Here is a 15,106-nt window from a genome sequence, read left to right as displayed (position 1 = left end):
CACGGTCGACCACAGCACCTTGGTCGACCGGGTCATGGGCTGGAATCCAAGGACTAGCCCTCAAATGGATAAGCTCCTTCCTATACAACCGCTACCAAGCGGTCCGTCTGGGAAACTTCACAACCTCCAAGATTAAAAATACATGCAGTGTCCCCCAGGGCTCCTCCCTTTCCCCCCACTTATTCAACCTATACCTTCTCCCACTCATCCATGCACTTAAGGAAAGAAAAATTCAAACCTTTAACTACGTGGATGATTTTCAGTTAATCTTCCCAATCAATAACTCCCCCACTACTGTCCACGAATTCCAGACAACAATGCTGTTCATCCGTGACTGGATGAACAGCAATCACCTTAAGCTTGAACCCGGACAAAACGGAAGTCATCCTCACAGGTGGCCTAACGAACCCTTGGAGCCCCCTTTTTTGGCCTAAAGATCTGGGACAATCCCCAACCCCCTCTACCTCTGCTAAAACCCTGGGGTAATAATCAACAGCGATCTTACCATGATCAAACAAATTGGAGCTGTGGTCTCTACTTGCTGTTTCCAGCTAAGAAAAATAAGAAAAAATAGTAGATTCCTTAGCCAGGAAGCATAGATTCAGGCAGTCCTTGCGATGGTAATATCCCACATCGACTACGCCAACTCCCTTTATTTCCTACCTCATCAACCGCATTCAAATGGTTCAAAATCAGACAGCCAGGCTGGTCCTTCAAGCAAATAGGAGCCAACACACCACCCCACTGCTAAAGAAGCTACACTGGCTCCCTATAACCCAGAGATGCGCCTTCAAAGTGGGATGTATCATTTTCAAACCCTTGAATAATAAAAATCCTAAATTCATCGATAATTTGATCAACAGATACATTCCCACTCGCAAACTGCGATCTGCCCATCTGCACCTTCTGGTCATACCCCCCCTTCAGGCTAAAACGCGCTGGAGGGTCAAGATTCGCCACCCTAGGCCCAAAAATGTGGAACTCCTTAACTCTGGAAGCTAGAGCGTGCACAGACCTCATGAGATTCCGGAAACTACTAAAAGAACAAGTTACTTACCTTCGGTAACACTTTTTCTGGTAGATACAGTATCTGCCTGTGGATTCCTCACCTTGTGAATATCCCATTGCGTCAGCAACATCCGGAAATTCTTTTTGTAGCTTCGCGCCGACGTGGACGACGTCACAGAGGCACGGCATTGCGCGCGACTCCGCTGATGTCACCGACACCATAATAGGCCCACGCCGGAGTGATGACATCAGTTCCGCCCTTTTTCCGTGCTTTGGAGGCACGCGGACGGAGCGATGACAGTAGATATATGCACAGAATACACAATACACAAATGCCAAGATAACACACACAGTGTGAAACCAATGAAGGAAAGCAATTGAAATAAAACATTTCCTTTGACAATAAAAAATATTTACATTACAGTAACTCAGGTATAGAAGAGTGGACAACGGGGAGGCCAGTGAGGAATCCACAGGCAGATACTGTATCTACCAGAAAAAGCGTTACCGAAGGTAAGTAACTTGTTCTTCTGATAGATACATCTGCCAGTGGATTCCTCACCTTGTGAATAGAGTCCCACACCAGTCCCCAATCCCGGAGGAGGGTGTCCACTCTCTTATACCAGAAAATCCTGGAGGACAGAGCGCGCAAAGTGGCCGTCCCTCCTCACCTCGGTATCCAAGAATTAATGCTTTGCAAAAGTGTGGAGGGAGGTCCAAGTTGCCGCCCTACAAATGTCCTCAACAAGTACACCTCTAGACAAAGCAGATGTTGATGACTTTGCTCTAGTAGAGTGAGCTCTTATGCCTTATGGAGGTTCCTTACCAGCAAGAGCGTAGCATATCTTAATGCACAGGATAATCCATCTTGATAGCGTGCCCTTCCTTTCTTGCAGCCAGCAAAACCAACAAAGAGCTGGTCATCCACACAATAGTCTTTAGTCCTATCGAGATAAAAGCTCACCGCCCTCTTAGGGTCCAGACGGTGTAGTCTCTCCTCCTCCTTGGAAGGGTGAGGGGGAGGATAGAAGGTAGGAAGGGTAATGGACTGTCCTAGATGGAAGGGAGTTACCACCTTGGCAGAAAAGCAGCCCTGGTCCTGAGTACCATTCGTTCAGCGTGAATAGTCAAGAATGAGGGCTTAGAACTAAGTCAAGTCAAGTCAAGTCAGAGAATTTATATAGCGCACTACATACCCAGAGGGTCTCAAGGCGCTTAGGAAGGGGAGGAAGATTACTTGTCAAATATCCATGTTTTAAGTTGCTTTCTGAATGCTAGGTGGTTCTGGGTGAGGCGCAGGTTAGCGGGGAGTGAGTTCCATGTTTTAGCAGCCAGGTATGAGAAGGATCTGCCTCCCATGGTGGTCTTGTTGATGCGAGGTACAGTGGCGAGGGCTTGGCTGGAAGAACGTAGTTGGCGGGAGGGGGTGTAGAAGGACAGTCGTGAGTTGAGGCATTCTGGTCCGATGTCGTAGAGTGATTTGTGTGCGTGGGTTAGCAGTCGGAAAGTGATTCTCTTATTGACGGGTAGCCAGTGGAGGTCTTTCAGGTGACCAGAGATGTGTTCGTTGCGCGGGATGTCTAATATGATCCTGGCTGAGGCGCTTTGGATTCGTTGGAGTTTCTTCTGGAGTTTAGCGGTAGTACCTGCGTAGAGGGTGTTTCCGTAGTCCAGTCGGCTCGTGACCAGAGCATGGGTGACTGTTTTCCTGGTTTCGGTGGGGATCCAGCGAAATGTTTTTTTGAGCATGCGAAGAATGTTGAAGCAGGATGAGGATACGGCGCTGACTTGTCTGTTCATTGAGAGTGAAGAATCCAGGATGACGCCTAGGTTCCGTGCGTGGTCTGTCGGGATGGGTGCTTTTCCAAGGGCTTCCGGCCACCAAGAGTCGTCCCATGCAGAGGGGGAGGTACCTAAGATGAGGACTTCTGTTTTGTCTGAGTTCAGTTTCAGACGGCTTTGTTTCATCCATTCGGCAACTTCTTTCATTCCTTCATGTAGGTTAGTTTTGGCGGTGCTGGGGTCATTGGTGAGAGAAAGGATTAGTTGAGTGTCATCCGCGTAAGAGATGATGTTGAGGTTGTGTTGGCGGGCGATGGCCGCGAGGGGGCTCATGTATACGTTGAAGAGGGTGGGGCTGAGTGAGGATCCTTGTGGTACGCCACAGATGACTTCAGTGGCCTCGGACTTGAATGGTGGAAGGCGGACTCTCTGGGTTCTTCCGGTGAGGAACGAGGTGATCCATTCAAGTGCTTTTCCTTGTATTCCGATGTTATTGAGGCGTTGTAAAAGGGTGCTGTGGCAGACTGTGTCGAATGCTGCAGAGAGGTCGAGGAGGATGAGGGCGACTGTGTCTCCATTGTCTAGTAGAGTTCGAATGTCGTCTGTTGCTGCGATGAGGGCGGTCTCAGTGCTGTGTTTTGCTCGGAAGCCAGATTGTGAGGAGTCGAGGGATTTGTTGGCTTCGAGGAAAGCGGCGAGCTGGTTGTTGACAGCTTTCTCGATGACTTTGGCCGGGAATGGAAGGAGCGAAATGGGGCGGTAATTTTTGAGTTCGTTGGGGTCCGCTGTGGGTTTTTTCAGAAGGGCGGTGAGTTCAGCGTGTTTCCAGTCTTCCGGGAAGGTGGCGGAGTTAGCCTCATGGGACACCTGTGTAATGGTTCAAAAGGTGAACCCATCAAATAGGTCAAAACAAGATTCAAGTCCCATTGAGGCACAATAAATGTAGTAGGAGGGAATTTGTTAGTCAGACCTTTTATAAAACATAACACAATAGGTGATTTAAATAAAGACGGCTGGTCCGGCAAACAAAGGAATGCCGACAAGGCCGATAAATAACCTTTTACAGTTGAAATAGCAAAACCCTGCTGGGCCAAATAAAGAGCAAACTGAAGTATGTTGGACAAACGAGCCCTCAAGGGGTCAATAGATCTCTCTCCACACGAGGAAACAAATTTGGACCACCTATAAGAGTAGATAGACTTGGTGGAGTCACGCCTGGCTGATAAGATGACATCCACCACAGTAGGTGGGAGAGAAAAGGAATTCAGGTTGCCCCGTTCAATCAACAGGCATGAAGGTGTAAGGTCTGGAGGTGGGGGTGTAGAACCTGCCCCTCCATCTGAGAGAGGAGATCTGCCCTGAGAGGGAGACGGAGCGGCGAGCAGGAGGAGAGGCGGTGAAGATTTGTGTACCACACCCTTCTTGGCCAATCCGGGGCAACCAATATGACTTGGGCCCGGTCTTGGCGAATCTTCCTCAGAACCCGAGGAATCAAGGGTATGGGAGGAAACGCGTAAAGTAGTTTTGAGTCCCAACTCAACTGATACGCGTCCTCCAAAGCTCCCTGTATCAGAAACTGGAGACTGCAGAATGACGGGCAGTGAGCATTCTCGACAGTAGCGAACACCTGAGGAGTCCCCCACATCCAAAAAATGTAATGAACCACCTCTGGGTGAAGCCTCCACTCGTGGTCGGCCGAGAACTGCCTACTGAGACTGTCTGCACGCACGTTCCGAACTCCGGCCAGGTGATTTGCCATCAGACAAATCTGATGGTTCTTAACCCAGGACCAGAGACACTGCGACCCCATACCTCCCTGTTTGTTGATATACCACATCGCGGTGGTGTTGTCCGTCAGGACTTGAACCGACCGCGAAGGGAAGGGAGGAAGGCCTTGAGCGCTAGACGTATTGCCCGCAACTCTAGAAGGTTAATGTGAAGCAACCTTTCCTCCGGAGACCAAAGACCTTTGACCTCCAGATCCCCCAGATGAGCACCCCACCCTAGAGTGGATGCATCCGTTATTACTGTGGCCACCGATGGAGGCAGTTGAAAAGGCTTTCCTTGTGACAGATTGCCTTCCACGCCCCACCAAGACAGATCTGCTGCAGCTTCTCTGGAGATCCTCACAGACTCCCTGAGATCCCCTTGATGTTGATACCACTGCCTGTGGAAGCACCACTGGAGCGCCCTCATGTGCCAGCGTGCATGGTTGACCAACAGAATGCAAAAAGCCATCAGACTGAGCAGACAAAGGACCTTCAGGACTGGAACAACCGCTCCATTGTAAAATAAAGGAATCATTTCCTGAATCCTTTGAGGTGGAGGGAATGCAAGACAAACAGTTGTGTCCGGTACCGCACCTATGAACAGGTTGCGCTGGGAGGGCACCAGGTGAGATTTGGGTACATTTATCGAAAAACCCAATCTGTGCAACAATTGAGTTGTCTCTTGCAGATGATAGAGCACTATCTCTGGCGACTCTGCTTTGGTCAGCCAGTCGTCCAGATAAGGGAATACCGGAATCCCCGACCTTCTGAGATGTGCTGCCACCACAGCCATCACCTTGGTGAAGACTCGAGGCGCAGTAGTAAGACCAAACGGATGGACCATAAACTGGTAATGCTGAGATCCCACCGTAAAACAGAGATACTTCCTGTGAGACTGCAGGATAGGGATGTGAAAATATGCATCCTGCAAATCTATCGACACCATCCAGTCTCCTTCCATCAGTGCCTGAAGAACCTGCGCAAGGGTGAGCATCTTGAACTTTTCCTGCTTCACGTAAAGGTTCAAGATCCTGAGATCTAGGTTTGGACGAAGTCTGCCATCCTTCTTGGGAATCAGGAAATACTGGGAGTAGCATCCCTGAACCTTTCCTGCTCCAAACCACCTCTTTCGCACCCTTTCTTAACAGTGCCAGGACTTCTTCCTGCAGGAGCAACAGGTGTTCCTCCATGCAAAAACCTTGGCAAGGAGGGTAATTCGGTGGAAACTCCTGAAAAGGAAGAGCATACCCATTTTCTACAAGATTGAGAACCCAAAGATCTGATGTAACAGATTCCCAATCTTGTAGAAAATTGGTAAGCCAACCCCCCACAGGACCCGCATGATCTGGAATGGCAGATCTAAGGCTGCTTTGCTGTGGTTGGAGGGGGGTTAGAAGAGGAAGAGGAGGAGGAGGAGGAGGCTTGACGCCCTCGAGGACGAGCTCTTTGTCTGCCCCTGTATGACTTATACAGCGTATTTTGCTGTTGCTGCTGCTGTTGAACTTGACTGTAGGGACGGAAGGAAGCACGTTTGCAAAACCTCTATACCTTTTACTTGTTGAACCTCTGGTCTGCAGCCCTAAAGATCTGGCAGTAGCCCTAAAGTCCTTAAATCTTTCCAAAGCCGCATCAGCCTTTTTACCAAATAGCCCAACACCATCAAAGGGCAAATCCAACAACGCAGCCTGAACATCCGCAGAAAAGTCAGATGACTTCAGCCAGGCAGCCCTTCTAGAGGCAACAGAAGTACCCATAATACGAGCAACTGAATCAGCAGTGTCAAGCCGACTTGAATCACTTGGCGTGCAGCCGCTTGCGTATCGGCCAATACCTCATTAAAATCCTTCCTGCTGTCCTCAGGAATTTTAGGAGCCAACTGGCGTACTGAGTCCATCAGGGCATGTATACACCTCCCCAAAAGACAAGTGGCATTGGTCGATTTCAATGCCATGCTTGCTGAAGAGAAAACCTTCTTAGCAGTCTGATCCTTTTTCTTGGATTCATTATCCCCAGGCACCTGAGGAAATGCACCCACAGTCTTTTTTGAACAGGCTGCCTGAATAACCAGACTTTCAGGCAAAGGATGCGAGGATAAAAATTCAGGATCCCCAGGTGCAACTCTATACCTCCTTGCAACACCTTTGGCACTGCAGGAGCTGTAAGAGGCTTGCCCCAAACCTCCAATATAGGCTGAGTTAACGCATCATTAAAAGGGAGCAACGGTTCGACAACAGAACTCTGAGAAGGAAGGACCTCAGTGAAGAGATTGGATTTATATTCCACTGTAGGCAAGGTTAAATTTAAAAGTTCCGCAGCCTTCTTAATAACCACATGGTATGGCACATTGTCTTTTGAAGAGGCGTCAGACACAGATGGCAGTTCCCATTCAGGAGAAAGCTCTAGCCCACTTGCTTCTCTTAAATCATCAACAGTCCTCCTGAAGCTCACCTTCTTCCATATCAGCCTCAGCTTCCCTATATATTTGCTCCTCAACAAGGCGCTGAGCATCCCTTCTGGATCTCTCCTTCACACGCCGCGCCGTCGGATCCGTGAACGACTCCGACGGAGCCGGTATGGGTGTTTAGATCGAATCCGGAGGAACAATGCGCTGCTCTCGAGGTCGAATCCGAGCCGGCATCGACGGCATCAGCGTCGACAACCTCGGCGGCGCCGGAAAAGGCCAAGGCGGATTTAACGCCGGCATAAATGGCATGAAAGGAGCTGGAGCATAGGAATGGGGAACTCGTAAATTATATGCCATAGGACCCATGGGACCCGAAGGCGCACCAGAGGGGTACCAAGCTCTCGAATAGACTCCATACATAGCGTTTAAAAACGCAGTAGGGTCTTGTCCAGGAGCTGAGAAGGGTGGGTAAGAACCCGCTGGCTGAACCTTGGGAGGTACCGGATTCGCCTCTTCTTCCACAGGTGGCTGGGTCGGAGTCATCGAGCCCTCTGCCAATGGAACCTCCTCATCCTCTCGAGCCGGAGACGGTGCATGAGATGGATTCGAAACCGGAGCCTCACCTTCTGGATCCAAGACCTCGGGCGACAGAGACACTACATCCTCTCCATGTCTCCTCTTAGACGACTTCGGCCTCGAGTCCGACTCCTTACCGGAATGATGGCAAGATCCATGCCTCCGCTTCTTATGCTTCTTACTTGACTTTGAAGCATGATCGGAAGAAGACCTCGCAGGCGACGCCGTACGGGATCTCGACCTGGATTTCGACAGCGCCCTTGTCTTCGACCTCGACTTTCTCGAATGCAATCTCGAAGTATTCTTTTCCATTCTACCTTTCAACTTCGCCACCAGAAGTTTAGCTTCTCTCTCTCGGAGTGCCTTCGAGTTCATCTTCTTGCACGAAGAACAGCTTTCGACATCGTGGTCCGAACTCAGACACCAGATACAGTCATCGTGCGGGTCCGTGATCGACATCTTTTTGCGCACTCCCCAAATGGCTTGAACCTGGACATCTTTCAGCGAGACAAAGAAGCAAGAAAACAGAGAAAACAGTAACAAAGTTACTACACCTACAGAGATTCCCAGAAAACGTTAGCGTCGACAACACGGAAAAAAGGAAACTGATGTCAGCACGCCGGCGTGGGCCTATTATGGTGTCGGTGACGTCAGCGGAGTCTCGCGCGATGCCGTGCCTCGGTGACGACGTCCAGGTCGGCGCGAAGCTCCAAAAAGAATTTCCGGATGTTGCTGACGCAAGGGGATATTCACAAGTTGAGGAATCCACTGGCAGATGTATCTATCAGAAATGTGGTTATTCAAGCAGGCATACTATTAACACCCCAGTTTATCACCTCTAGATCAGCGCCAAGAAACCAACCTGGTGTACATCCGCTCTACAAATAAAGACTAACATAACATAACAAGACTGGCGGGACAAACTACATCAGGAAGGGGGGGTGTGCCAGCCTTGCCAACTCCACCCCTCAGGTGGGGGAGGAGAGGTGAAGCACAACCCTGGGCTCCGGCCATCTTGTAGATGGGGGGCCCTGCCCAATCCCAGCTAGGCTTCTGCCCCCCTCCCCCAGGAGAGGAGCAGGCTAGGGGGTGTACTCACCCCAGGACAGGGACACATTGGTCACTGTCCTTGTCCTACCTGTAACATCCCTAAATTTACTGGCCTGTTGATCCTGGAACCTGATCCTGCCTCACCCTGGCGACTCCTGTGGACAGCAACCTTGGGACATCCAGAGGACCTGCCTGCCTTGACCCTCTTGAAGATTGGGACTCCCTTCAGCAGAGGCTCTGCTGCAACAACCACCCTGGTGCCAACCAGGAAGCTCCGGACCAGCCCACTCTGCACCCGCCGAGCCCAGGCCGTGCCCAACCGAACAAGACCACGAGAACGTCCCCCCCGCGACTGGGACCCGAAGTCCAGTGCCTAAAGACCCTCCTCAACGAACCAGACGACGCCTGCAGACTCAGAACCAGGGGCCACCCCGAGGGTAAGCTTTTCCGACACCCAAAGACACCCCTGCACCCGGCACCCGCGGCTCCCTGTGCCCCCCTTTGGGGTACCAACCTGGGCTCCAAGACCTTTTCCTTTTTGACCTTTCCCATTGAATAACATTGAGCGCCGACGGCTCAAAACCACCCTGTACCCAGCTGCCTGAGTGCCGCTGGCTGTGCCACCTTTGTCCTAGCCTACTTCCCCCTTGCCCTGAGCAAGTGACCAGGAGCCCGGCTCCCACAGCCGCGAGGCCTGCTTGCCAGCAGCCACCAACCGAAGGCTTCCTTTCCCTCATTGGATATCATTGGGCCTACCTACCTCTGCACCTGGCCGCCCCTGTGCTGCTGGGATTGAACTAACAGTACTTACCTGACCCTGGGGGACCCCTGAGTCTATGCCCAGAACCTTAATTTGACCCACCAGGCACTCACCTGGAAACCGGTAGCTCACTTACCTGCCATTGGATAACATTGACCAATTTTGACTCGAAAATGTTTTAAGTGTGAAGTTTTGAAAACTGAAAATATTCACATAAAATCAGCCAAAGTCCGAATTCCAAAGTACTCAACTGTGACCAGGGGAGAAGTCAGTACTGTACCTTTCAGCCCAGTACTGAACCGTAAAAGTAATCCTTTCCGGGTTTACTATTAATCAGTATTTTCTCCATAGGAACCCATTGTCTGCTTTTCTATGAAATTTATTTTAAGTGTCTACTTTTGAAAACTTGAAACATTCTTTAAAAATCACACGAAATTCTGAAGCGCAATAACCTACCTGTTTTAAGTCAAGACCCCAGTGCTGGCCCTAGGAGACCAGTGCTGGATTATAAAAGTAACGCAATCGTAATTTACCTGCAACCTGAATTTTCTCCCATTGAATAACATAGCCAGATTTCCATTGAAAAGTTTCTAAGTGTTAACTTTTAAAACAACTTTATATTCATGAAAATTCACTACAGTAACTTAAACGTTTTTGCTAATCTGGTTTCAGCTTAGACCCCAGGACTGAATCTAGGATCTAGTCCTGGAACTACCAAAGTAATCTATAAAGTAATCAACTGTACTTATATGTGGAAAACCCACCGAGCTCAATGCTATAGTGTGTTTTAGGTTTGTGTTGCTTACTTCCAATACTGTATCCCTTGTGTGCACAACCTTTATTGCTGCTTTGCAAAGTAATTACATGAGAGTACTCATTACAAGAAAAGTATATTTTTATAACTGTTGTTTCCAAAAATAAAACAACTATAACTGTGGATATAAAACAATTGGCCTGGAGTTCAGTCCTTGAGTGTGTGAAACCTTTTGCTGACTGAGTGTGTACAACAAATGCTTGCTCGCAGCCGGACTTTGTTGCTGCTGGGTGTTCTCTGCTACAAGGAAGCTTGGGGAACTACAGACACCAGAATCCCCTTAACTGCACTCACCTGGGCTGAAGCGCAATCCCGCCCACCGCGCTATTTTACGGCTCGAGGCCCCCGCTTCGCAGAACGCGTGCGGGCGGGCGCCGGGCGAAGCCCGGGCCAAGGGCGGGCCCGTTTGAGCCCGTACGAGAACGACCGAGGACGAGACGGGGTTCCCCCCTAATATCTCCACTACAAGGTCGGTGCATGATTTATACCCTGCCATTTGTTGTAGATTATCTAATTACTAGCTATCATTTACACACTCAAAGATGTAGTTGTTCTAAACCTCATCGGAAATGACCACTCCTAAGGCTGGGAGAGGCAGGAAATCAACTAATGGTGGGTCAATAGTGGGTACCCTGGACCAGTTTCTTGCGAGAGCATCTTCCGTTCTGGCCCACGAAATAGAGCTGACAGAAAGAAGATTGCCACTTGACCCTGCTTTCAACAAACGGGCATCAATGGGAAGTTTGGCCCAGGCATCTTCACCAAACCCCCTACAAAATATTGATCTTACAAGGCCAGAAGGCAATGACGTGCGAGAGGGCAACCAACAATTGCAAATTGCTGGAGGCTGGCCTTGCAACCCAGTATGTGAAGCCGCCATGCTAAATACTAGAAATGCCCCTAACCTTCACACTGTGCATTCTGGACCTCCAACATTAAGTGTCAAAAGAAAAGCTAAAATTCAGAAATCTGATAAAGTAGGGGGAAGTACAATACCACCAACTCCGCATAGTCCTGCTACATGCCAGGCCATCACGGAAGAGCCCACATCGATATTGAGTCCTGGTGTTGTGTTCCCCGCTGAGTTGGGATTGGACTTTTGGACCAAACTTGAACACGTTTTTTAAAAGACATGTCTCGCCATTTATGACAGACTTAACTTGATAGAAAACAGGCTTGCAAGTCTCCAATTATCGTTTGCTTCGGCTCAGGCACGGGGTGGGAAACAGGATAAAGGGATAACAGAAAAACAAAAGAGATTATCTAAGCAAACTAATGAATCTGAAATTCCCTCTACCCCTCTGCCTACGAGTAATGCAGCTGATATCAGTGCCCCTGTTCTAATCCTACTTCATCTCATCTAATGATATTGCAGTGACTAACCACATTGTGTTGAGTGGAAGGGCAGAGATAGAAGATGGGAGCAGGGCTATAATTGAACAACGCCAAGCGAACAATAATATTTCTTTCAGATTCTGTCTTTCAGATACAAGCTTTTTTGGCATAAAGATTATCTCCAGTGTGGAGTTTCTCATAGTGAGATAGCGTTTTTCTCTGCAGCTTTTCTGGCATTCAGAACACTCATAAGGTTTTTCATCAGTATGGAGAATCGCTTATGGTTAGTGAGGCTGTGCTTATCAAATAGGAATTTCTGGTATTCACAGCATTGGTAATGTTTTTTCCCTGTGTGCGTCTGCTCATGTAGAGTGAGATTGTGTTTTAAATTGATGCTTTTCTGGCATTCAAAGCACTAAAATATTTTGGTGTGTTTTCTTATGGCGCTTAAAATGATCTCTTCCTCTGAATCTTTTCTGACATTTAGAGCACTGATAATTTTCTTCCCCAGTGTGGATTCTCATATGTTTAGTGAGATTACATTTAAGGCTGAAAAATATTTGGCATTCGGAGCACTGTTAAGGTTTTTCCCCAGTGTGGGTTCTTATATGCTGAGTGAGTCTGCCTTTTACACTGAAACATATCTGGCATTCAGAGCACCTATAAGGTTTTTCCCCAGTGTGGGTTCTTATATGGTGAGTGAGACTGCCTTTTTCACTGAAACATTTGTGGCATTCAGAGCACCGATAAGGTTTTTCCCCAGTGTGGGTTCTTATGTGATTATCGAGACTGTTTTTTTGGCAGAAAATTTTTTGGCATTCAAAGCACTGATAAGGTTTTTCCCCAGTGTGGGTTCTTATATGCTGAGTGAGATGGCTTTTATCAATAAAACATTTGTCGCATTCAGAGCACTGATAAGGTTTTTCCCCAGTGTGGGTTCTTATATGCTGAGTGAGACTGAGTTTGTATATGAAACATTTCTGACATTCAGAGCACTGATAAGGTTTTTCCCCAGTGTGGGTTCTTATATGCTGAGTGAGACTGAGTTTGTCTCTGAAACATTTCTGACATTCAGAGCACTGATAAGGTTTTTCCCCAGTGTGGGTTCTTATATGCTGAGTGAGACTGAATTTGCCTCTGAAACATTTCTGACATTCAGAGCACTGATAAGGTTTTTCCCCAGTATGGGTTCTTATATGCTGAGTGAGACTGAGTTTGTCTCTGAAACATTTCTGACATTCAGAGCACTGATAAGGTTTTTCCCCAGTATGGGTTCTTATATGCTGAGTGAGACTGAGTTTGTCAATGAAACATTTCTGGCATTCAGAGCACTGATAAGGTTTTTCCCCAGTGTGGATCTTTGTATGCCGTGTGAGAGTACGTTTTAAACTGAAACATTTCTGGCATTCAGAGCACTGATAAGGTTTCTCCCCAGTGTGGGTTCTTACATGAAAAGTGAGACTGTTTTTGTCAATGAAACATTTCTGGCATTCAGAGCACTGAAAAGGTTTCTCCCCAGTGTGGGTTCTTACATGAAGAGTGAGACTGTTTTTGTCAATGAAACATTTCTGGCATTCAGAGCACTGATAACGTTTTACCCCAGCGTGGATCTTTAGCCCAGCGTGGATCTTTGTATGCCGTGTGAGAGTACGTTTTAAACTGAAACATTTCTGGCATTCAGAGCACTGATAAGGTTTTTCCCCAGTGTGAAATCTCACATGTGCAGTTAGAAGTGATTTAACGTTGAAATGTTTTGGGCATTCAGAGCACTGAAAATGTTTCTCCCCAGTGTGGGTTCTTATATGAAGAGTGAGACTTCTTTTCTCAATGAAACATTTCTGGCAATCCGTGCACTGATAAGGTTTATCCCCAGTGTGGGTTCTTATATGCCGAGTGAGACTGTTTTGGTCACTGAGACATTTCTGGCATTCAGGGCACTGGTAAGGTTTTTCCCCAGAGTGGATTCTCATATGTTCAGTGAGATAAGATTTACGGCTGAAACTTTTTTGGCATTCAGCACACTGGTAAGGTTTTTCCAAAGAGTGGGTTAATGCATGTCGATATAGACTCGCTTTGACACTAAACCTTTTCTGGCATTCAGAGCACTGATAAGGTTTTTCCCCAGTGTGGATTCTCATATGCTCAGTGAGATAAGATTTACGCCTGAAACTTTTTGTGCATTCAGAGCACTGAGAGAGGTTTTTCCCAGTGTGGATTCTCAAATGCTCAGTGAGATAATATTTACTGCTGAAACTTTTTTGACATTCAGCGCACTGATAAGGTTTTTCCCCAGTGTGGATTCTCATATGCTCAATGAGATAATATTTACTGATGAAACTTTTTTGGCACACTGAGCACTGAGAGAGGTTTTTCCCAGTCTGCATTCTCTCAAATTCAGTGAGATGCGATTGATGGCTGAATTTTTTTTGGTACAGGTAACTTATTTCCCCAACTTGGGTTATTTTGCTTTGATTGAGGCGGGTTTGAACACTGAATTTGTTCTCACAGTCTGTGTTTTTGTAAGGTGTATTTCTAGAGTTACATTTAGTTTTCTCTTGCTTATATGCCACCGTAAGATTGAACTAGATTTTAGAGTCTGGCTTGTTTAGATAATGTTCAGTATTTATCTCTAAAAGAAATTGTGTGTAATCTGCTTAACGTTTGAATTAAGCAAAATATGTCTCGAAGCAGCCCTGTAAAACCTGTTGAAATGTTTCTAGCAGATAAAAGTCTTTTGGTTATAGCCTCTCCGGCAGCAACTTATTTTGTGACTGAAGTTTTTCCCAAATATATTTGTATAGGTTCTTAGCAATGCAGTGATAAGGTGTTAGTCTGATATTTAATGATTAAACTGAGAAGTACCTTTTTGCACTGACGTAATGGCAGTAACTGAGAACATTAGAACATGCACAGTACTATTGTGGCTCACCAGTCGCAGAACATCAGTTAATTATACCCTTTCTATAAGGTGTAGTTCTAAAGACGAGGATTTATTTACATTAGCTATAGCGCAACGGTGCTCATTTAATCCATTTTTATATTTAACAGTTTTACATATCACTCCTGCACAACAGAATGTTGAGGCGATTTACATAGAATTACAGAACAGTACACATTAAAAAGGAAACAATCTGAGATGGTCATGAAAACAATAAAGTTGTGAATTTTTAAGGTTTTCGCCAGAGTGAGCAGAGTGGGTCGAGGTGTTATATCCAGAGGCAGATAGTCTCAAACTTATGTAACTGGTTAAAAACGGTTGTTGAACAAAGGTGATTTTCCAATCTTTTGGTGTTAAGGTGTCAGCTTTGGAGTCTTCTTGGAGCGTCTTTTCTTTGATGGTATGCTGAAGAAACCTTTTGTTGTAACTTTCTTTTATGCAGTGTGTGCTTCCTCTCTAGAATTACATGATGCTTTAGATGAACGTTATTCTGTCATGCTGAGGCAATTTGTCTTTCTGATAATATTTCAGATGAGGATGCTGAAGTGGTCTTTCTACATTATTTCTGATGCTGTGTGCACAGATATGGCTTTGCTCTGGGTTAATGAAATGCAAAATTAGAGACTTCACTTACAGGTAGAGTACTTTCCTCGCCACACTTAGATTTTTG

General features: G+C 47.0%; 1 protein-coding gene across 1 annotated transcript; it reads right to left on the bottom strand.

Moving 5' to 3' along the window:
* Positions 1–11,922: 11,922 nt before the first annotated feature.
* LOC147661132 (uncharacterized) lies at positions 11,923–14,266 on the bottom strand. Its single transcript, XM_086951299.1, has one exon. The coding sequence runs from the start codon at positions 13,880–13,882 to the stop codon at positions 12,077–12,079; it is 1,806 nt and encodes a 601-aa protein (XP_086807425.1). The 5' UTR covers positions 13,883–14,266; the 3' UTR covers positions 11,923–12,076.
* Positions 14,267–15,106: the final 840 nt, after the last annotated feature.

Source organism: Lissotriton vulgaris, unplaced genomic scaffold (assembly GCF_964263255.1).
Source record: "Lissotriton vulgaris unplaced genomic scaffold, aLisVul1.2 SCAFFOLD_620, whole genome shotgun sequence".
Classification (NCBI taxonomy): domain Eukaryota; kingdom Metazoa; phylum Chordata; class Amphibia; order Caudata; family Salamandridae; genus Lissotriton; species Lissotriton vulgaris.
This window is presented reverse-complemented; position numbering and strand designations above follow the sequence as displayed.